The 23439-nt window shown below is 42.5% G+C and overlaps 1 protein-coding gene across 3 annotated transcripts in view; it reads right to left on the bottom strand.

Annotated features, from left to right (window-relative positions):
* The window catches only part of ilf3b (interleukin enhancer binding factor 3b), a 54410-nt gene that overhangs the window by 22888 nt on the left and 8083 nt on the right, over positions 1-23439 (bottom strand). For all 3 annotated transcript variants that reach the window (XM_067972895.1, XM_067972894.1, XM_067972896.1), the window contains exons 2-10: positions 16486-16652; positions 14227-14389; positions 12238-12464; positions 11329-11355; positions 8038-8221; positions 7584-7731; positions 3120-3211; positions 2554-2649; positions 1588-1699 (exon numbers count right to left, since the gene is read on the bottom strand). In XM_067972895.1, the coding sequence (XP_067828996.1) occupies positions 1588-1699; positions 2554-2649; positions 3120-3211; positions 7584-7731; positions 8038-8221; positions 11329-11355; positions 12238-12464; positions 14227-14389; positions 16486-16649 (1213 nt within the window). In that variant the 5' untranslated portion in view covers positions 16650-16652. The remainder of the gene's footprint in view (positions 1-1587; positions 1700-2553; positions 2650-3119; positions 3212-7583; positions 7732-8037; positions 8222-11328; positions 11356-12237; positions 12465-14226; positions 14390-16485; positions 16653-23439) is intronic.

Here is a 23439-nt window from a genome sequence, read left to right on the forward strand (position 1 = left end):
CAGGGATAGTCAGCATGGATTTGTTCAGGGAAGGTCATGCCGTACAAATCTGATTAAATTCTTTGAGAAAGTGACAAGGAGGATTGATGAGGGTAGTGCAGTGGATGTTGTCTACATGGATTTGAGTAAGGCATTTGACAAGGTCCCAATGGCAGACTGGTCAGAAAGGTAAAAGTCCATGGGATTCAGAGAAATGGCTCAGTAACAGGAAACAAAGGGTAAAAGTCGATGGATGTCTTTGCGAATGGAAATCCGTTTCCAGTGGTGTGCCACAGGGCTCAGTGATGGGTCCCTTGCTGTTTGTGGTATATATTAATGATCTAGACTTGAATGTAGGGGGCATAATTGGCAAATTTACAGACGACACAAAATTGGCCGTGTAGTTGATAGTGAAGTGGATAGCTGTAGACTCCAAGACGAAATCAATGGGTTGGTAGAATGGGCGGAAAAGTGGCAAATGGAGTTCAACCCGGAGAAGTGTGAGGTAGTGCACTTAGGGAGGGCAAACAGTAAAAGGGAATATATTGAGAGGGGTAGAGGAAGTGAGAGACCTTGGAGTGCATGTGCACAGGTCCCTGAAGGTGGCAATACAGGTAGATAAGGTTGTGAAGGCGGCATACGGAATGCTCTCCGTTATTAGCTGAGATATAGAATACAAAAGCAGGGATGAAATGATGGAACTGTAAAACGCTGGTAAGGCCACAGCTGGAGTATTGTGCGCAGTTCTGGTCACATTACAGGAAGGACGTCATTGGTCTGGAGAAAGTGCAGAGAAGATATACAAGAATGTTGCAAGGGCTTGAAAATTGCAGCTACGAGCAGAGATTGGATAGGTTGGGGTTGTTTTCCTTGGAGCAGAGGAGGCTGAGGGGAGACTGGATTGAGGCGTACAAAATTATGAGGGGCCTAGATAGAGTAGACAGGAAATACCTGTTTCCCCTAGCGGAGGGTTCAAGAACTAGAGGACATAAATTTAAGCTGAGTGGCGGAAAGATTAGGGGGGGGACAAGAGGAAAAACTTTTTTACCCAGAGGGGGGTGGGTGTATGGAATTCGCTGCCCGAATTGGTGGTAGAGGCAGGGACCCTCAACTCTTAAAAAATACCTGGACCTGCACCTAAAGTGCTGTAAGCTGCAGGGCTATGGACCGGGTGCTGGAAGGTGGGATTAGAATGGGCACCTGGTTGTTCTTCAAGCCGGCGTGGACACGATGGGGCGAATGACCCCCTTCTGTGCTGTATCTTTTCTATGGTTCTAACGAATTAGTGTCAACCTCTTGTGCCTCCTTTACACTGCCTTCTGGCTGTCAATGGTAAAGTTAAATTGGCCCTACCAGCAACAACTGGCTAACCTATCTTAGACTTTTAGCTCTATTGATCTGTAGGAATCTTCCTGATGTTGCTTTAAAAAGTGATGTGACTCCAAGCAACTGCACATAATTTTGTACAGTTTACCTGCAGTTATGCCAAGGGCCAGGACCTAGAGTGGTAGAAAACAAACTAAAAGCAGAAGCAATTTAAATATTTTTACAAACATTTCAATTATTTGTGAATGCCTGGTAAAAGCATCAACTGTGCCAAGCACGTACCTAGCATTAAAATTCCAGAAGCCAGACACTCCAAGACTCTTCGCATTGCCTCTCCTGCACCCAGAGGCCTGTTTGCAGTTCCAATTGCCTTTTCACAGATCAACTCTAAAGGCTAAAATTAAAAACAAAGATTAAGTTCTGGCCTTTGCTGTGAAGTTAATTATGCATACTCAAATCAGTCCCTGCACAAGTAGGAGGATGCAAGCTGGAATTCTTCAAAAACCAAAGCACAAACAGCTCATAACACAATAGAACAGGATGCCAGTACTACTATGGCATAGTGGGTTAGGATTACACTATGGTACCAAGATAGATTAAGTTCTAGGCTCAATCCCCAGCCAACCAAAATGATCTCATCTATGACAGTACTGAAACTAGTCACAGGGTTCTAAAAAAAAAGTGGGGGGGGGGGGCAGGGGGGAGGAGGAGATAATAGTTGAATTGTCATCACACTGGAGTTTAGAAGAATGAGAGGTGATCTTATTGAGATGTATAAGATCCTGAGAGGATGTTTCCCCTCGTGGAAGAGACTAGAACTAGGGGCCACAGTTTAAAAATGAGGAGAAATTTTTTCTCAGAGGGTTGTGAGTCTGTGGAACTCCCTTCCCCAGAGAGCGGTGGAGGCAGGGTCATTGAATATTTTTAAGGCCGAGTCAGACAGATTCCTGATTAACAAGGGAGTCAAAGGTTATAATAGGTAGATGGGAAAGTAGGGTTGAGGTCGCAATCAGATCAGCCATGATCTTATCAAATGGCAGACCAGGCCCGAATGGCCTACTCCTGCTCTTAACTCGTATGTACAGAACACGGATAAACTACTGGAGCAACAAACTTCAGTTGAAGAATCCAGTTTAAGAAAAATTCCCCATGCACCAAAGCCAGCAACCAGAAAGCTTCAGACTGCAGGTCTGACCAGAGATGCCCTAATGACTGCAACACCAATAAGACAGAAAAAACACCACATACCCATCCTTTAAGTGGTGCCCAGGTGGGAACTCTTGAACATAAATCCCGCAGAACACGGATGACAATGACACATGACTTCAGCCCGTTTGCCCTAGCCTATAAAACCATGGAGCAGAAAGTTAGTGTCTCAGTTACTAACCTGCAAGTAAATTCAGCATAAAATGCAAAACTTTCAAATCTGCAGTGCTACTTTGTCAAGGGTAAAAGTCTTTACATTTAAAATGAAAACTACATTCATATCAATCTAGTATTTTAAAATGAGCAAAATTACTCTTAACACAAAGCAGCAACAATGCAATTATACTCAAAGCAAATATTTACCAACATATTAATTCCTGAAACCCCCACCCCCCATATGTAGAGCTGCCATCTTACTAAAGGTTACACTCATTTACTTAAGTGCTTATTAGCAGCTGTGTCAAGACAGAAGCTAAATGTTGCACAGAAATTAAAAATTCCAAAATCAATTCAACACACACATGTAATTTAAAAAACTGAACAGAATCAATAAATTTTAATAAAAACGTTTTCTACTTTAGACAATAATGTAAGAACAAGATCCAAACCTGGAACCATTTGGCGTGTCGCAGGGACGCCAAGGCGGTTAGGCATTTCTGCCTGTCCAATACATCCGCAGGCTCACTCATCGTTACTGTTTCTATTGATGGAGTGGAATAAGAAGACAGGCACAGTTTGACCAAGGGGTTTCTGTCATGCGGCGGGGAGCGGCAGCATCCTATTGGGCAAACAGGGCTCCCCACCAAAAGTCAAGTTGCAGTGAACACTCGCTCAACATTTCTATTGAATCTACTTTTTCTTGCAGTTAAACGGGGAGCAGAATACTAGTCTACATGAAGTGGTAGGTTTTATAATACAAGCTGAGTACATCTGAACACTGAATGAGCAGATAGACTAAAGGAATGTACACTAATCCCTGTAGTTATAAGTCTGCAATACTTATCACTTCAATATGCTGTCCTACATGGTAGCTGCAGCCTTATACTCATGGTACTGGTACTGGTGGTGGTGGTGGTGGTGGTGGTGTGGGGGAACAGTGTTCTACTGGTTATAAGACATTAACTAACACATAGTAAGTGTAGGGATGTTTAATGAACTAAGCTAGGAACCAGAAAAAGGAAACTATCAAGTAGGCTTGGGGCTCTGTCCGGGGGATACCCCCTCTGCCCACGAGGGTCGACTGCCCAGGCCCCCATGACAGAGAGCGTCCAGTTGGTCAAAGGTCCAGCGTCCCTAAAAGAATTGACAAACTAGAAGGCTTGGTAGACGTGATCAAATAGTAAATCCACAGGCAATATCAAAAAGATCAAAAACACCATATAAAATTTTATATACAGTGGGAAACTGTTAAACAGAGTGTCTGTACAAAGCAGTCTCGTGGGTTTAAGCTGTTAAGTGTTCAGATTAAGACCATTATCTCAAGTTTAACTGTTTGGTGCACAGGCTTTCACCATCAAATGAGATATTAGCTCCATTGTTACATTTCTCAGTCTCCCACTGCATATTCAAAACTTGGTGGCGTCTGCACTGCAGCAAAACTGAATGGTCTGGTGGTTCCATTACTGACCAGAGTTTCACATAAGGTCAGTTTGTCATGGATATTCCTGACTAATGAGCGCAAACGCCCATCAACAAAACTTATGAGTTGCCCGGCAGTTACATTAAGTCATTCAGTACACCTCAAACCAGTTTTACTAAGTGCCAGACGATTGAATACTTGGCAAAACTGGCTGAAGTCACAAACCAGCCTGGTAACTGTAGTGAATTGAGCCATACGAACCAGGAAAAGTCCCAGGATCAAATTCAGGACTGTGCGGAATTAAACTATCTGTGCTGGAGCAGCTGAATTCAATTCTAGGGGTATTTTATATTGAGCTTATTGGATTATACAAGCCCTCTCAATTCTCTAGACTTTGGAAAGTGGAACACCATCAGACTGTGTAGATTTTAAAACTATGGAAGAGGTTTATTAAAAGTAACAAGATAATAGCAGTAACAGACAATATAGTATCTTGCAAAAAAAACTTCTAATTTAGCTCTCCCATGGATACAAAAAACCTGCTAATTTTACAGATACTAAATAAAGCTAGACCAACATCCATAACTTAAGCTTTGTGACTGGAGTTTCGAGCCACCATCTCCACACGAGTTGCAGGACAGCAGTACGAGATGAACTGGTACACTGGGAACATATTTCCTGGGATATAACCCTTGCACCCTGTGAAGTTAAAATTTCAGCTACCTGACACATAAAAACCTTTCCTATAGTTCAACCAAGTTAATCAAATGAATGTGATGGCTTCCTGAACGCCTCCCAGATGAAAGCCCCGAGCCCATTTATATGTGCCACCAAGTACTTAACCTTGACTGCTGGCTTTGCTTTAAAATGTCAAATTAAGGCAAAGGTTTGATTGCAAAGCAATTAGAAAGAGTTTACTTATAAAGGAATAATGCCTTTAAAAACACACGAGGCATGTTAGTGGCTTGGAGTGAGATTGCCATCTGGTGCCAAATTGGGCTGTTTTGTGCAATAGGCCAATGCCCACTAACTGTTGCTGTGACTGCCCAGACCATTTCACATTGGGCCTGTAAAGCCAGACAGAGAATTTCATCCCATCAAATTGGGCTGGATTTGAATCCAGGTCACAGGAGGTAAAAGACCAGGGTCGAACCCACTAAGCCACCCAGTTCCCAGAGTATCTCTGAATGTGACATTCTGCATATGAGACAGTAATGTGCATTTCCTCCAGTCCAGGGAAAGCACTGAACAAATTTAAATTGAGCAGTCACATCACAGATTAAAAATATACAACTGCCATGATTCAAAGTGTGCTGAAACTCCATAATTTGTCACCCAAGGGTTCAGGCCTAATGAGAACTACCAGCCAGAGATAGATGAGCATTTACACAGCTCTTAAGCTCATTTACTCATTAGTCACCATCAAATATTTAACCTTTGTCTTCACTTCTATTTCTGCCAACTGGAAAAAAATGTTGCTCAGTAATCCAAGAATCTTAATATGCCTAATCAGCAGCCTCCTAGATGAAAACAGTATTAGCACTTTAGTGGGAGGATAAAACTGACCATCTCAAATGGACATGGTCACTCACTAGGGACTCCGCACAGTATAAAGATTACACTACACATGTTGCAACTTCAACATCTCAAAATGGATAAAAAGGTTGGATCCAATCAGGCCATGAATAGCCAAACATTACCTAAAACTCTGCCAGCCATGTATCAGGTGGTCTTTTTCAGAAGCTAAGCAACATTCGAAAAAGGCCCAAGAAATGGTCATTTTTGCTGCAATGCAAACTTACTCACATATAAACCAGTGGTTTTGAACAACTTGAACACATGCACGATCATCAAGGACAATTCTCAACTTAGCTTTAAGTCTTCTGGGCTAGTTGTTCAGAAGCCTTAAGTCATTTTATTACAACTAGATTTAAAGTATTAAGAACATTTACTGTGTATTGGACCATCAAAAGGCTACAATTGCAAAGATAACATGTCAAGCAGATCCAGGATATAAAGCTGCAGTATACTACAGACCATTGTTGCCTCAGCTACCACATGGAGGATCACAGTAACAGACAATACAATTTTAAAGGGATAGATATAAAAGTCATCGGAGATCAGAGCAATCTCAATGTCTACGGGAAATTGTGCATCTTAATATGGGACGGATCTTTTCCAGGCCATAACATAGAATTAGTTGATACATACTCCAATATGACAAAACTAGGCTAGTCACTCCAGTAAAACACTCTTGGAAGATTTAACATTTGTTCAAAGTGAGGCACTGTTATTTATCTAAGACTATGCTACTGGAAAAGTGCTGTTTCTACACAATCTCAAGAAGCTTAAAAAAAATTCACCAATATAACCCAGCTCCATATTTGGGTCTGCACCTACAAGTGTAAAACATTCCCCCCTAGTGTCTAAAAGAGTCAAGTCCAATTATATCACAAACGTTAACCAGCTGCACACAACTTTATACACTACCACAAATCCCAAGGTAACTGATGGGCAGTACCTATTAGGTTACTCCTCTCTGCAGACCCAATGGAGGAATGGAGTCGGGAGAAAGTGAATTTTCAAAGCCCATGGTGAAATATATAAACCCATAACTGCCAACCAGGTGAGTGGATTTTACATACTAGAGAGACAGCAGCCAGATTTTTCGAAGAGGGTGGTCAGAAGAGAGTATAGTACTAGAGAAATGCACATACCCGTCTTGCAATTCTACTGACCAATGACATCAAAAGAGCATGGAAAATGCATCTCACTGCAGGTAGAATTATTCATTTGCTCACTAACATGGCCTTCATCTGGGGGGAAAAGGATAAGACAGAGGCCTCCCTCCACCATTAAGCAATAAATGTAAATAGGACACATTAACGGATGCCATTTGAGAGCTTAGATTAATTACAGCACCCCCTAGGTTAGTGTTCCAGTTTCAGCCCCCAATGTATCAATCTACGATCTTATTACAGTCTCAGCCTATTTGGCAATGACAACACAAAACTTCTATGATTCTATGCGTAATAGGTCAAATTTACTCAGTCTGGCCCTCTTATTTCAGAGAAAAACTACTCCAGACAAAAATAAATTTGACAGCACTAGTACTGCCTATTCATTCTTGGATGGAGGGTAGTTGTGTAGTAGTGTTTCTGCATTAATGAACTAAGTGGAGATTGGACAATCAAACCTCAGAGAAAAGAGACCTTCATCCCCTCTGTCCAAGCTAGATTTGAAACCAGGTTTATAACTCTGTGTTCAAACACCAGTTCTCCACTAAAGAGTCCTTGCTGTCTACATTGCACTCGACACCAGGCCCCAGAGAAGGAAAGACACTGCACTGAACAGCATCATGTAGTCACTCGTATCTTACTATAATATATTGCAGCTTTAACTTCAAAGACATGACCCAAGAACAAGCTATATTGAAGGCCCAATAAACATTGTATACTGCGGGTTGGAGTTTGCCACCTACAACCCATCCTACCTCCAGCAGCCTGCTTCTCAAGCTCTTCTCGGACCAGGGGCGAGGTCAACTTAATCTTCAAGGTTAGTGGCTCCTCTTTGTCATTCTTTATAATAATGGCTGCATCTTGAATTGAAGGATTTATTTCATACTTTTCCTCAGTAATAGTCTAGATAAATGAAAAAATAAGCAAACATTAGATACACCAATTCAGGACTCTTGTTGCCCATTTCTTCTCTTCCCATGACCTCAAATTATTAAAGACTGGTTGCAGACTAGTCTGATGCTGCCTTTCTTAACCAGGACAAATGGATCAGTTTAGGACCCACCTGCTAGAACCACCATCCATGTTCCCAAATTTATTCTAATAGCCCAGAAGTTGACCACCCAGTCTGAAGCTTGTTTTGTCCAGTAATACAAGATGGACTCCCAAAAGTAAATAATTTTGACCAGGAATAAAAAAGGCATTTCTTACCGCAAATTGTACAGCCAGATTATCTTTGACCTTTGTCAATAGCGTCCGGGTAGGCTTGTCCCTGCACAGCAGTACAAGTTCAAGGTCAAGATCTCCCTTCAGAAGGAGGCCCTTGGCCACCAGCCCAACTCGCATCACTCCCCGTAGGGTCCGGCTGGCATTCTGTTCTGTAGACTTTTGTTCCCTGTTATGGGAAAGGAGCAAAACAATTCACCTCTAGATCATCACTTAAAAAGATACATGTCACTCTCCTTCCCACCCAAAGATTTTCTAACATGGTTTTCTTGCTTCCAAAATATACAGCATGGAGTCTTAAAAAAAAAGAAATGGATGAAAAAAAAATACCCCCCCAGGCCAGCCGCTAAATTGGTAGTGTTGTCTCCCACCCAAGGAAACCCAAATTAGTCCGGAAATTCACACAGGTTTCTTTTAGTAAGGTTCTTGCCACATTGTCAAGCAAGTACCAGCAGGCTCATCAAGTGACAATCAACAGTTTTGATAGATGTTCAAAGGCTGGACCATCCTACCTCCTAATAGAGGAAAGAGACTCCCAATGAGGCAGGAGAAAATCTCTTCCAAAATGATATCTACAGCACTGTAACACCAACTAAAATAGAATCCAATCTAATTGCTTAAATCGATTAGTGTAGGAGCACTGAAGTCACAAACTTCCAATTCAAGTATTTTGTACTATTTATAAGTGTGGATGAGAACATAAAACTTACTAGCATAATGGTATGCAAGTTTATACCCATAGGCTTCTGGGGTCAAGGGGGCTAAAGAGAAGACACTTCACTACACTGGGGAAAGAGGACTGAAAACATTGCATTTCCTTTACCCAGACCAGCCAGTGACTCAAACAGAGGCTTTCAATGGGAGAATTTTACCTAAAAATCTTGGATGCAGTTAAAACCCCAGAAAACATATGCAGCATTAAAAAGGTGTAATTTCAGAATTTGGACACTAACTAAACTATACACATGCAAGACTTAACCTGTAAAGACATGTTAGCAAATTTTTTTTTATATTCGTTCATGGGATGTGGGCGTCGCTAGCAAGGCCAGCATTTATTGCCCATCCCTAATTGCCCTTGAGAAGGTGGTGGTGAGCCGCCTTCTTGAACCACTGCAGTCCATGTGGTGAAGGTTCTCCCACAGTGCTGTTAGGAAGGGAGTCCCAGGAGTTTGACCAAGCGACGATGAAGGAACGGCGATATATTTCCAAGTCAGAATGGTGTGTGACTTGGAGGGGAACGTGCAGGTGGTGTTGTTCCCACATGCCTGCTGCCCTTGTCCTTCTAGGTGGTAGAGGTCGTGTGTTTGGGAAGTGCTGTCGAAGACTCGGCGAGTTACCGCAGTGCATCCTGTGGATGGTACACGCTGCAGCCACAATGCGCCGGTGGTGAAGGGAGCAAATGTTTAGGGTGGTGGATGGGGTGCCAATCAAGCGGGCTGCTTGAGCTTCTTGAGTGTTGTTGGAGCTGCACTCATCCAGGCAAGTGGAGAGTATTCAATCACGCTCCTGATTTGTGTCTTGTAGATGGTGGAAAGGCTTTGGGGATTCAGGAGGTGAGTTACTCGCTGCAGAATACCCAGCCTCTGACATGCTCTTGTAGCCACAGTATGCGTGTGGCTGGTTCAGTTAAGTTTCTGGCCAATGGTGAACCCCAGGATGTTGATGGTGGGGGATTCGGCGATGGTAATGCCGTTGAATGTCAAGGGGAGGTGGTTAGGTTCTCACTTGTTGGAGATAGTCATTGCTTGGCACAAATGTTACTTGCCACTTATGAGCCCAAGCCTGGATGTTGTCCAGGTCTTGCTGCATTAGGGCACGAACTGCTTCATTATCTGAGGGGTTGCGAATGGAACTGAACACTGTGCAATCATCAGCGAACATCCCCATTTCTGACCTTAACGACGGAGGGAAGGTCATTGATGAAGCTGATAAAAGCTGGACCAGCCCAATTAATTCAAGTTGTTCGGCCTTTGACTTAAAGGTTGCAAGCCAATCATGACCGAGTCATCCATTCTCAACCATGCCACTAGATGAAATCCTGGTAGAAAGATAATTGTCCTAACCTCTTTGACTGTAACTCCTAGCTGCTTATTGAGTAGCAAATTCTATGAAGTGGCTCATGGCCTAGGCTGCTGTGTCAGAGCTGATACACACAAGGTCTACCTAGCATTACAACTTCACGTGCATAATCATGGGTCTCTAAACCATTAAGGCAGTTACTGATTGACAGACAATATAACCAAATATTCAGTTTGTCTGCTGGGCAATGTAACAGGTTCAACCTGAAGTCGGGAAGCCCGCAATCCACTAACTATATGGGCCTGTAGGTTATGCCGTTGATGCCAAAATATTTGGTAATTTAACGTGTATTCCATTAACACAAGGAGTTTCAGATTTCCAGCGAAGAAATTCCACAGATAGCAGCTGCCCCATTTTTGCCTGGAGGAATTCCTGGCCTGCCAATTGAACTCAGTACTGTTCTCCAATATATAATCTTCTTCCATGAAGGAGCTTTCAATTTATAACACCACAATATCTAACTGCAATACAAGGCTTTGACATTTTAGCAGGATTCAGAAACTGTATGATTAGTATCCATGTTAAAGGAGAAAGAAGACTAGTGAGCTGGTGGGGAAAGAGAACCCTCCACTAAATTCTTTTAAATTCTTAAAAAAAACATTTCCCATCCCTTGTGCGATATCTCTACAGTATTTTCTAGCAAAGTCCCATTTCAGATTTCTGCTCTGGTTATGCAAGTGGCATGCATGCAGCTCCATTGGCTATAAAGCAGACTGGTGCTCTAATCTACTCAAGCCAAGAAAACCTATGACTGAGTACACTGCAGTGCACATAAACGAGTTGCTCTGGGACACACACACAGTCCATTCCGTGTAACTTTTGGCAGAGACCACTGGAAGGGAAACTAGCACATTGGGAAGTTTTTCAACATTAAAGGCACTGTATAAATGCATGTTGTTTAAAAATACTGCATTAAAATTGGGTTTTCTAATAGGGCGATTAGAATTTTTCAAAAAAAAGTTTTTCCTTCTCCTTTAAAAACAAAGTTTAAGCATGCAAGCACTATGGAGACATCAGGTTAGAAAATAGTGGTTCAAATTGTAGTGCATATAATTTCAGAAGTCTACGTTTGCGATAATGGCGGTAGCACGATTACAGAATGATCACACAAGTTAACAGAGAGCTAATGTTTGTCGTCAAAGAGCTTTTACTTCTGCACATAATCAACCAATTCAATGATAATAAAATTTGGCATACATGGTAAAGTTGTCATGGTCTTCCATTCTGTGAAAGAAAAAGAAAAATAATAGGTCACCACAGAAACGTATGCACCATCCATGCCTTACTTAACAACCTGAACCATCCCACCTAACTTTAGGTAAACTATACCATATCTAAGTATTTTCAATTTCTTCATAGCTTTGTGCCTAAAGGATATCCTGACAGCAGTTGCAAGACAGCATTGGAGCCCAAGTATAGTTAAAGGGTAAACCACACTCACCCCCTCAAGCCAAAAACATATGAGAGATATTGCCTCAAATACGCTAGACTTTTCTTCCCTCTCCAAAAAAGCATTTTTATGGCAGCACAGGGTTGGTAAAATATTCAGATTTATTCAAAGCCTTCATTTTAAAAGCCCATGGTACAAATCTGTGGCCAACGTAAGTCTCCTACCTTAATTAAGTACATCACATTACATCAGTAAAAAAAGACAGTCCCAACTTTAAAGAAGAGTTTAGCCTGATTTGCTCAAACTGGAGTACATACTTGCTAGAATTGCAGCTTTCCAATTCAGTTTGATCATACTCTGGTGATAGCTTCCCTCTTAAAGAGTTCTAGGGATAGTAGCTACTTTTTTGAGGGTGGGTAAGAACAGAAGCCAGTCTGGTAACACTACTGCTAAATGGTCTAGTTTGGTACAATGGAGAAGCAAACAGGTCTCCAGGTAGTTGCAGCCCCTAAAACCTTGAAAGCTTAGTGCAAACATGGTTATTTGAACAACACCATTTACACAGGCAGAGTATCATCACCCACAGCGGAATAGGACTGGTAGTAACCATTAATTCACACTCCTCTTATAAATCTATTATATACAGTACACCAAAGCTTTCCATACTGCATGCAGCTCATTTTGCCCCATTTTACTCAGACATTAATCTTACATACCCCTCCTTGTTCTCTCCTTCTGTTGTGGGTGCCTCAATCACTTCAGTAACCTCTGTTTTAGTACCAGCCTTTTCCTGCTCATCCAGCCAATCAGAAACTGCCTTCAGTGCCCGCTCAGTATGCGACACCATATTCTGTACCGCTTCCAGCTCCTCTTGAGTTGGATAGATGGCAGCATGTTTTGCCATTACATGGCGGTCATCATTCACAAATATACGCATGGGACGCTGGAAGGAAAAGAAAAAAAGTGAATGGCTGCAAAGCCTTTACATATGTGCCAGACAGAACATAAACAAGTTACAATACAATGCCAATATCAGAATGAACCAATTTCTCCTTCGGAGTCATTAAAAAGAAAATACACACATTTCAAAACAAGCTGAATGGATGTACCACACCTTATGCCCAATCCAGAACACATACCCTTGCATGATAATGCAGACAGCAGTAATGCCTGAGCGGCCTGTTTAAAGGTAGTGGGGATACAAATCTTGCAGAGTACGACCCCATGGTCACCAGCCAGATCCAACTGAGGATGCAGCATTTGTAAATCTAGTCAGAGACCACAAACCGGCTATATGACCAGACATCACAGCTAACCCAGATCCCATCCTCAAATATAGACACACACACTTTTTGGCAGGGATCACTATACGGCAATCAGGGGGTGAACTTTAGCAGTTCTTTCCCCTCCCTAGCCCTAGGTCACTGAAGCATCCCAACTGCTACCCCAGCTCAGCACAGAAGGGATCCAACAGGAGGCTCTCCTCAACAAACTGAGCATCAGGGAAGCCTAGTTACTCAGGTTTAAAGTGAAATCTGAAAAAGTGCAGTTTCTTAATCTCGGTGTCCAATACACTAATATCCAGGTGGAAAGTGCTAACCTCATTGTGGCCATCTCTAACCATTGATTCCTCCCACCACCCCCCCCCCCCCTCCACCTCCCCTCCAAAAATACCATCTGATGTTTTATTATTCTCACTTTCACTCTCTCTGTTTTTCTAACCTCCTATGCAGAGGCAATGATTACAGCCATTTTTGCAGTATGCAGCACCGCAATATGCTACCTTCACGGTGCCATTAAGTGGTTAGTTATATCTTTTTGAAACATGAAATTTGATTTCTCTCATTCCTTCAGAAATCATTCTAGTGTTTGGGAAGCTCACTCGCTACAGCAAATGAACCAAGGATAGATTGTCTCACAACTCACATCAAATGCATCACTAGCTGGATGCGAGACAGGTATTAAACACAGATCTCTCGAACGTAGCCAGGTAGGTTTTAGGGAATTTTCTTCATTCTTGACTTAAATTCAGTCAAAAGGGTCAAAATGGGGTAAACAGAGGGACAGATTCTGTACATGTACTTCTGTATCACATGGAGTTAGAACAGCCACCAAGACTGATTCCAGTTGCCAGCTATCTGCGTTACAAGGAAAGACTTGAGCTTTTCAGTCTTGAAAGAAAGTCAGAAAGTGATCTTTGTAGAATACACAGTAGCATATGCCACGGAACAGCAAAATCTGGATCATTACTATAGGTTATACTGAGAAAATAGAACAAGGTGAGACAGGTTCAAATTAGTAAAAGATAAATTTAGGACCAATAACAAGTAGTTCTTCACAAAAACAGTGATCAACTCTTGGAATGAGATAGAGTAGTAGAGGTGAAAACTCCAGAATCCTTAGGGTCATTATGAATGGATGAACTAAGATGGAGTGAATGGCCTTCCTCATCTTGAATAGCCAGACTTACAGCTGAGCACAATGACACATCTGGTGAACACAATACTCCTATTAATCCTAAGTTATTTTGCTAAATAAAATTTGAAATAACTAGTCTTTCCCCAAATGAAGCAGATTTGAATTTTAAAAAAGATTGTAGCACCCTCAGACAAACACAAGTTACTCCTTTAAAAGCAATGCCACATTTAAGTCAGCCATTGGCCAATAAGGATAAAGAATTCCCCTTTCCATGCTGCTACACTTACCATTGTAGCTTCAGCCTCCACCTGCTCTTCCTTGCGGGGCTCCTTTGACTCCTTGTGGGATTCCTTTGGTGCTTTGTGAAGTTGTTCTAAGGCTCTCAGACGATAATATTTCAGCCCCTCCTCAAAGCACAGACAGTCGTACCACAGGCGCAGCTCCTCGTATCTACAATCAAACACAGACTAATAAGAACCTGTACCGTCCCTCATAGGCAGCGTATAACAGGATTTCGTATTCAGCTAGTGTCTATATTCAAGCTGCAGCTCCAGTGCAAACCTTTAGATCAACCTCACTGTAAACCAGACAAGGTTAAATTTATACTGGAAACATAATCCCAATTATCCAGACTTGTCTTCTAGGTCAGTTTGGATGAATTGAACCACCACTATTTTAGAGCTGGCTTGTTTGATCAGTACAATCTAGGAGGATTGTGAGGAAAAGTTCATTGCTTACACTAGAGTAGAAAGTAAAAAAGGTCAGCTCTAAAGCTCCTCCTCAGCCCAAATACATTCTCTCTGGTCCTGCTCTTGCAGCAATTTCCCAAATGATTTCTGGGTATCTCCCAGCTATAGTTTTGATGCTGCAATGTTATAGCTCAATGTAATACTCCATCATGCATTGTTAAACCACATCAATCCACCTACTATGTTCCTGTCTATTATCACATTTAGATACAATTTTCTACTTTTATTATCCCCTTTACACAAATCTACATTGTTCCTGCAATTCCTGATCACAGATGCATTATGTGCACCATCTACTTACAGGAAAGACAACAGTAATTAGAAAATAGCCACAGCACTTCAAGTCTAGGAATTATACAAATGGATAACAATGCACAAGCAAGAACTACTTCAACTTGGGAATGCTCAAAGATCCCAGGATCACTTTGTGCAGTCATGAATTAAGCTGCCCAAAAACAATATTACCCATCCCCACCAAAATACATTTCATCATTTACAAAAGCTTGGGCTGCTGGTCAGCCAAATAAACATGCCTGTATCTCCTTCTATAGACATCACTGGAGTTTTTAAATCTTTCCTCCTCAACTTGGAGCAACCCAACATGTTTTCCACACAGTAAGGAAATTTCTCAGCATGGCAGTGTTCAACAGCAAACAAAATGGTCGCGATTATTCAATTAACTAGTCACTGCACGACCCAACTCATCCCCCTTATTTTTCATGTTTGATTACAGTGATGTATGTAGCAACAGTAGCAGTTCCACAAAAAAAAGGGGACTCAGATAAGGGCATGTGGACAACCAGACCAATATAAGACTCCAGTTTCAGTGATGCCGTATCTTGGTCAGTTCTAGCAACAATTAGTTACACCCACAATAAAACAACAGGAGCGCTGATCACCCTCCCCGCCATTTAAAGCATGCTTCAATTCTCATCCAATGAGATTCACACTTTCCTCAAACTTTAGTTTCAGTGTCCTTGATAGTGAGCATATCGGAGTAACATTGGCAGAGCCCGACATTAACTTGCCTGGGCAACCTTGTGGGCAAGTGGAAATATTTGACTGGGCAAGTTACCATACAGCTTTTCTTCTAAATAAAAGTTTTGGTCAAGTTTACATTAAGTTTGACGGTGAACATATTAAAACAAATGCTTGTAATGTTCAGCTACTAAATTACAAATTCAGAATATAAACTCTCTGATATACAAAGGAACTCATTTCAAAATAATAAGAACTTAAATGGACCCAGCACAAACACTACAATTAAACCGAGCTAGACAACTACTGAAAACGCTAAATACAATGAAGCAAGCTTGATGTGAGGCAGTGTATTTTACCATCAAGGCAACTGATATGGGCATGAGAATCCTTAGAGCTATGTGCCTCAAGGACAAGAGGTCAAAGTAGTTCATGTCAGGCCCTGAAAGGAGCTTCATGACTAGTAATGCTCTCAGTTAAGAGCAGCACTAACAGATTTGGGATTGAACAGCTAATGAAAGTGGAGTGTAACAGCAACGGCCATGTTATGCACTGCAGATGCAGACTCTTCAGCCCTTAATGCAAGGTGCTGTGCACATCAATGTAATCATCATACCCCCTGCAACATGCAGACAGTATCCCAAGGGCAGTATGTAGGCTGCAATGATTCCTTAAAGGCCACACTTCAATTCAGACTGAGCACGGGCACAGTGGACTGATAGAGCATGACACCCATGCCCCCTCCCTCCAGGTTTCAATGTGCTTTACACAGCTAGTCATGAAACTCTGAACTGGCAACCTGTAAAGCCTAACATTTACCTATCGTAGTCCTGAAGGTACAGGCGCCTGCCACTGCGAATGAGTTCGTCCCAGTACAGGAGCTCCTTGTAAGCCTGCCTCTTGTCCCACATTGGCAGTGGTGGTGGCATCAACTTTAGTTTTCTCTTACCACCTTGAGATTTCTTTGAGCCACCACGAACCATAGCCTGCAAGTAAATGTTTATCCTTTCAAACGAGGAAAGCATTCCACCGACCGTAGAATTATTACTGCACTGCAATGTAGGTTCACTTTAATACCTACAGCCACCCGGCAACAGGACACAATAGATAAGCAGGGTTTAGGATAAACATGGGCGACACCAATACTCTTTCAGCAAAAAGGACAACTAAACTACCTTAACTTCTAACCAGCTAAACAATCTAAAACAAAGACCACTACTAGTTTATTAGTGAACTAGTCCATATTTAATCTACATGATCGATGGAAGGCTAATTGGGCAGGAGAAAGGAAGAAAAGCCAGATCAATCCAGACCACTATCTGGTGACCTGCTGGAAAGTGCATATAGGGACACAGTTGGGTTTGGCTCTGATGTCCCCACTGTTTTACTGTCTACCAATGTGCACCGTCTCACTCATAAGTTAGTGATTGAATCAGAGACCATGTCATCATTTAAGAATAGGTTAGATGATTGAAGGAAAGGGGAATAAGGGGAAATGGGAACAGAGTGAGCATATGGGGTATGGAGTACTGCTCATGGGAGGATAAACAGGGACAGGTTGGGCTGATTGGCCCGTTTTGGTGTTGTAATTTGTATGCAATTCTATGAGCAGCGATTCGATAACTGGAGGTTATAAATCTAAGATCAATCACTAAAAGAACAAAGCAAGAGTTTAAGAAAGTTTTTTTTTAAAAAGTGCAGAAACGGCAGTGGAAGCAAAATCAATAATAGCTTTTGAAAGGGAAGTGGATAAATATTGGAAGAGACATGGGAATGGGACTAAGTAGATAACTCAGAGCTGATGCAGCTATAATGGCCTGAATATCCTCATACAAATATGAATTTTGGAGCGCAGTAAGATGATCTGTGCACCTTCTTGATGAAGGAATGGTACGTAACACAAGGGATCAAGAAAAGCTATTATCAGGATTTAAAAAAAAACAATCCCTCCCACCCCTACTTACCTCTCATCCAGCAGAGGTGAGGACTCATGCTCATAACCAAATATGATCCACACAGATGCACTTCCAGCAGGTATCCCGGAATTGCAATTAGTAGCAAGAAACCCAAGGCCAACTGCAGCACCCCAGCATTGCCACTCTGCTGAAATTTACTATCTCAGCACTGGCAAAAAAATTAAACCCATGAGCTTCTTAATCTACAGCAATAAGTGCCACATTACGTGGTCATGGATCCACAACAGTAAATTTGACATATTAGGAACCCAAACACAACCTTCAAGTACTAAGTCAGAGAATTCATCTGAACTTGCCAATCCACATATGCACTGTCCCAATAAACTGAAAACTAGAATGCAGCCGAGTGCTGCTTTGCAACGCTGCTAGCAGTTACCTCTACAAAGCACTCAGGTAACCAACAGTTAAAACTGACCTATTCTCAGCATAATTTGATGTTCTAATAAAGGCTCTCCATCTGAAACTTTACTCCATTTTATATTTCAGACTGACTAAAACAAACGCAGAGTATGTCCAGCATTTTCTTTTAGAAATTGAGATTTCTAACACACTCAGTTTTTCTTTACCTCTGTGTTCAGTCATTTGGCTCTTGTAACATTACAAACTATTCCACCCCTGCCATAGCATTGAAACAGCCATAATCAAAGACCCAAATAACATCCTATGTGACTGTGACCATGGTATAATATCTCTACTCATTCTTTGACCTGTCTGCAGCCTTTGATATGGTTGACCTCACCATCCTGCTCCAACGCCTCTCCTCCGTTGACCAGTTGAGTGGGACTGCCCTCACCTGGTTCCACTCTTACCTATCCAGTCATAGCCAGAGAATCTCGTGCAATGGTTTCTTGTCCCACCCCTGCACAGTTACATCTGGAGCACCCCCCCACCCCCGGCCCGATCCTAATTCTCATCTACATGCAGCCCCTTGCTGACATCATCCGAAAACACAATTAGGATCCACATGTATGCTGACGACACCCAGCTCTACCTTGCCGCCACTTCTCTAAACCCCTCCACTGCCTCTGTGCTGTGAAACGGCTTGTCTGACATTCAGTCCTGGATGAGCCAGAATTTCCTCCAACTAAACCTTGGGAAGACTGAAGCCATTGACTTCGGTCCCCACCACAAACTCCGTTCCCAAGTCACCATTCCATCCTCATCCCTAGCCACTGTCTCAGGCTGAACCAGACTTTTATAGAGACTGACTGAGCTGAGCTTCCAATCCCATATCCTCTCCATCACAAAGACTGCCTACTTCCACCTTTGTAATGAAAAGCAAAATACTGCGGATGCTGGAAATCTGAAATAAAAACAAACAGTTCGATGAAAGGTCATCGACCTAAAACATTAACTGTGTTTCTTTCTCCACTGATGCTGCCTGACTTGCTGAGTATTTCCACCTTTGTAATATTGCCCGTCTCAGTCTCTGCTCCAGCCCATCGGCTGCTGAAACCCTTACCTCCAGATTCGACTATTCCAACGCTCTCCTGGCCGGCCTATCTTCCACCTTCCATAAACTTAAGCTCATCCAAAACTCTGCTGTTGGTATCCTAAGTCTCATTCACTCATCACCCCCTGGCTTCCAGTCCAGCAACGCCTCGATTTTAAAATTATCATCCTGGTGTTCAAATCTCTCCATGGCCTCCCCTCCCTATCTCTGTAACCTCCTCCATCCCTACAACCCACCAAGAACTGTGCATTCCTCCAATTCTGGCCTCTTGTGCATCCCCCATTTCCTTCACCCCACCATTGGCAGCCACGCCATCAGCTCTCTAGGTCCTAAGTTCTGGAATTCCCCCCTTGAACCTCTCTCTCCAAGATGCGCTGTAAAACCTAGCTCTTTGACCAAGCTTTTGGTCACCTGTCCTAATGACTTCTTCTTTGGCGGTGTGTCAATTTGTCTCATTATGCTCCTCTGAAGCACCTTGGGACATTTTACTACATTAAAGGCGCTATATAAATGCACGTTGTTGTTGTTATTCTATTATCAAGGTATGCAAATGTTAAGACATATGTGGCACTATCAACCTGAGTAGCTATTCTTTACTGGAACAGAGGAACTAATGCCATTGTGTGTGCATTCTACAAAGTAGCCATTCTGAAGCCACATCACTCTGCTCCATCCATTCAATCCTGCTTATCTGTTACCAAAATGCAAGCAACTTAACCTATTATTCATCATTACTGCATTGCACACAGTATCAGGATCACATACAGCAAAACAAGAACTCCCATCACTGCCTGTGGATATTTGAGGGATACAAAACTGGTAATATTTAAGGGAATTCATCACCAACATTCACCTGCTCAAAGAGCAGATTCTAGAAAATCAGGAAGCTGGAAAAGCAACACGAGCTGTGGCTGCACATACACCTCCAGAACAAAGACAGCCAAAGAGGACCATTTCTACAGTGGGATGGCAGGTCCCAGTGACTTCACAGCAACAGTAAACGTGCAAGAGTTTTGGCCATTTAATATGTGGGGAGCCATTACTCAATATTTGAGTTTAAAGCATCATTGCCATTAACAACACTTGTGATCAATCTAAAATGCATTTCAATTTAAAAGGGATATATAAAATGTTAGGCCTTCAGTTCCAGAGTAAAATACCTAAAAAATCAAATCAAAACTGAAAATCTTCAGCTATCATTCCAAATTACTAACCACCACAATGAAAACTCAACTGAAATAATCTAGAAAGTACATGTTTAGAACTGGTACAAATCCTGCTGGAAGACCTCAATGCAATCCTTGCATAAAGCTTCAAAGCTCCACTGATTACAAGGCACTGGCAGGTTAGGTTCATTTCCAGTACTTGTTTTACCCAAATGATGCAACAGTGTGAAGGATACATCTCTGCACTGAGATGGTATTACAGCTTTACACACTTCCCTAGCTACCTTTGTGAATGTATTTCACTGAACAATTGCTATCTCCTGATCCCAACAGAAGCTTTACAACTGTGGCACTCAGACCTCTCTGCAGAAACTACTCTGAAGCAATCAATGGTACGGCTTATGGGAGCATCAACATGCTGCAATGTAACAGACAGATCAAACATCTGAGTTAACAAAGAAAGGTTAGAAGGACAGTCAATTCTAGTCCACTTTCACATACCAGTTTACAGTTCGCTTACTCCAGGATTGGCAGAAGCCCAGCAAGACTACCTGATGTTAGGTGGTGAATGGCCTAATTTAGACAGGGTAAACAAATGAAGCCGTGCAGACCAAGGTCAAACAATCAATCCTTGATCTGTGCTAAAGAATTAATTCAGCAATGGTATGCTTCCTTTCTTGTGCTAGAGAGGAAACTGGGTGGGGGGGGGGGGGGGGGAAGAAGAGAAGAAAGGGGAGAAAAAACAAAGGGTTTCTGATCACTATTCGGTAACTCTTGGAAAGCATGCAAGGAGATGTCAGCTGAGAACAGGGTTGGCCTTTGCTGTTACTAGACAGCAAGTGTTGTGGTTGGCTATTTTACCTGCAAAGAACAAATACTTCTCAAAAAGGACTACAGCAGCAGGATGCAAGGTTGCAGAGAAGATTTTAAAAAGGTAGAAGCTGAAGGAAGCACACAAGTGTGCTTTAAATGTTTTTTAAAAATTTGTTCATGAGATGTGGGCGTCACTGGCAAGGCCAGCATTTATTGCCCTCGAGAAGGTGGTGGTGAGCCGCCTTCTTGAGCCACAGCAGTCCGTGTGGTGAAGGTTCGCCCACAGCGCCGTTAGGTAGGGAGTTCCAGGAGTTTGACCCAGCGACAACGAAGGAACGGCGATATATTTCCAAGTCGGGATGGTGAGAGACTTGGAGGGGAACGTGCAGGTGGTGTTGTTCCCATGTGCCTGCTGCCCTTCTAGGTGGTAGAGGTCACGGGTTTGGGAAGTGCTGTCGATGCAGCCTTGGCAAATTGCTGCAGTGCATCCTGCATCCACAATGCGCCGGTGGTGAAGGGAGTGAATGTTTAGGGTGGTGGATGGGGTGCCAATCAAGCGGGCTGCTTTGTCCTGGATGGTGTCGAGCTTCTTGTGTTGTTGGAGCTGCACTCATCCAGGCAAGTGGAGAGTATTCCATCACACTCCTGACTTGTGCCTTGTAGATGGTGGTAAGACTTTGGGGAGTCAGGAGGTGAGTCACTCGCTGCAGAATACCCAGCCTCTGACTTGCTCTTGCAGCCACAGTATTTATGTGGCTGGTCCAGTTAGGTTTCTGGTCAATGGTAACCCCCAGAATGTTAATGCCGTTGAATGTCAAGAGGTGGTGCTTAGATTCTCTCTTGTTGGAGATGGTCATTGCCTGGCACGAATGTTACTTGCCACTTAACAGCCCAAGCCTGAATGTTGTCCAGATCTTGCTGCACACGGGCGCAGACTGCTTTATTACCTGAGGGGTTGCGAATGGAACTGAACATTGTGTAATCATCAGCGAATATCCCCATTTCTGACCTTATGATGGAGGGAAGGTCATTGATGAAGCAGCTGAAGATGGTTGGGCCTAGGTCACTGTTTTAAATGTTCTCAATTTCCATACAGTAGCTTATTAAAAAAATTGCAAGTTACCTAATGGCTCAGTTGCTACGTCAGCACATTGGCAGGCTATGCTACCCACAAGGTCCTAGGTTCACTCTCAGCTGAGGCAACAGTAGGATTGCCACAATCTACCTCCGTGCCCCAGGGTAGGGGGCCAAACAGTATTCATCTGCTAAGGTTCCCAATCCTGTTTTCCAGTCATCCCAAGGAGTGACATGATGTCAGGGGAGGGCAGCTTTGAGCTAATTTGTGATTCCACAATGTATAATGACTTGCTAAAACTCACTGCCTCAGCTCAAATATAAATGGCCACCTGGGTGAGGTGCCAGAAGTGTAGCTGCAGAAATTACTCTAGCACGAGCTAGAACCTTCACGCAATTGCCACATCATTTGTACGTACTACTGAATTCCAGTTAACTCCCTTGACTCAAAAGTACAGAGATCTGAAACCAGGTCCAATTAATCCAAGTTTCTAGCCGAGTGTACATGCAGATATCTTATGGCGTAGGGAGAATGCTCAGAATATTTTACAACTGCAGTTACTTATGCCAACAAATTTCACCCAAGTAAAACTTATTACGATAAAAAAAAAGCACAAATTGGATTTAGTCATTTTGTTTTAATACTTAAATGCATAAATTTCAGATGTGAATGCTTAGCAACTACTAAATAAACCATGCTATCTGTAAACCCATTTAATATAGATATTTCAGTGTAGATCATGCAGCTGAGGTATAACATTTTGCTGCCTTCTACACAGTATGTCCCACTGGAGGGTTCCCCTTATCAAGTAACACCCATTAAATTCTTTTACCAAGATTTACAATCTTTAGTTAGAGATCGGAAGACTAGGAATAAAACTATTTAGCAGTGTTTGACAGCCATCAACAGCGTTAACCGGTGTGATGTTTACAAATAACCTCCTCCTCCCTCCCCCACCATGGCTGTATCTAATCTTTCATGTGTTTCAGCCAACACTTCAGATTCAACCAATACCTGCTGACAGGAAGCAGCAAACATTGCCTCCAGAGCTGTGGGGATTTAAGTGCTCTCTACCTTACAGGGGCATGCCCAACAGCAAAAATGTAGTGTAAACAAGTTCCAATGCAATCAGCAGCACTTGCATTGGATTGGTCTTGGTTTAGCTGCAATCATATAGACGATCAACATGGAGAGAATAGCCAGAAGAGTCTCAGCAGCATGATAAAAGTTACACAACATGCAAACCACATGTGCAATTTAAAATCCAGCTTGTAACCTGGTAGCATGTGC

Source organism: Heptranchias perlo, chromosome 37 (assembly GCF_035084215.1).
Source record: "Heptranchias perlo isolate sHepPer1 chromosome 37, sHepPer1.hap1, whole genome shotgun sequence".
NCBI lineage: Eukaryota > Metazoa > Chordata > Chondrichthyes > Hexanchiformes > Hexanchidae > Heptranchias > Heptranchias perlo.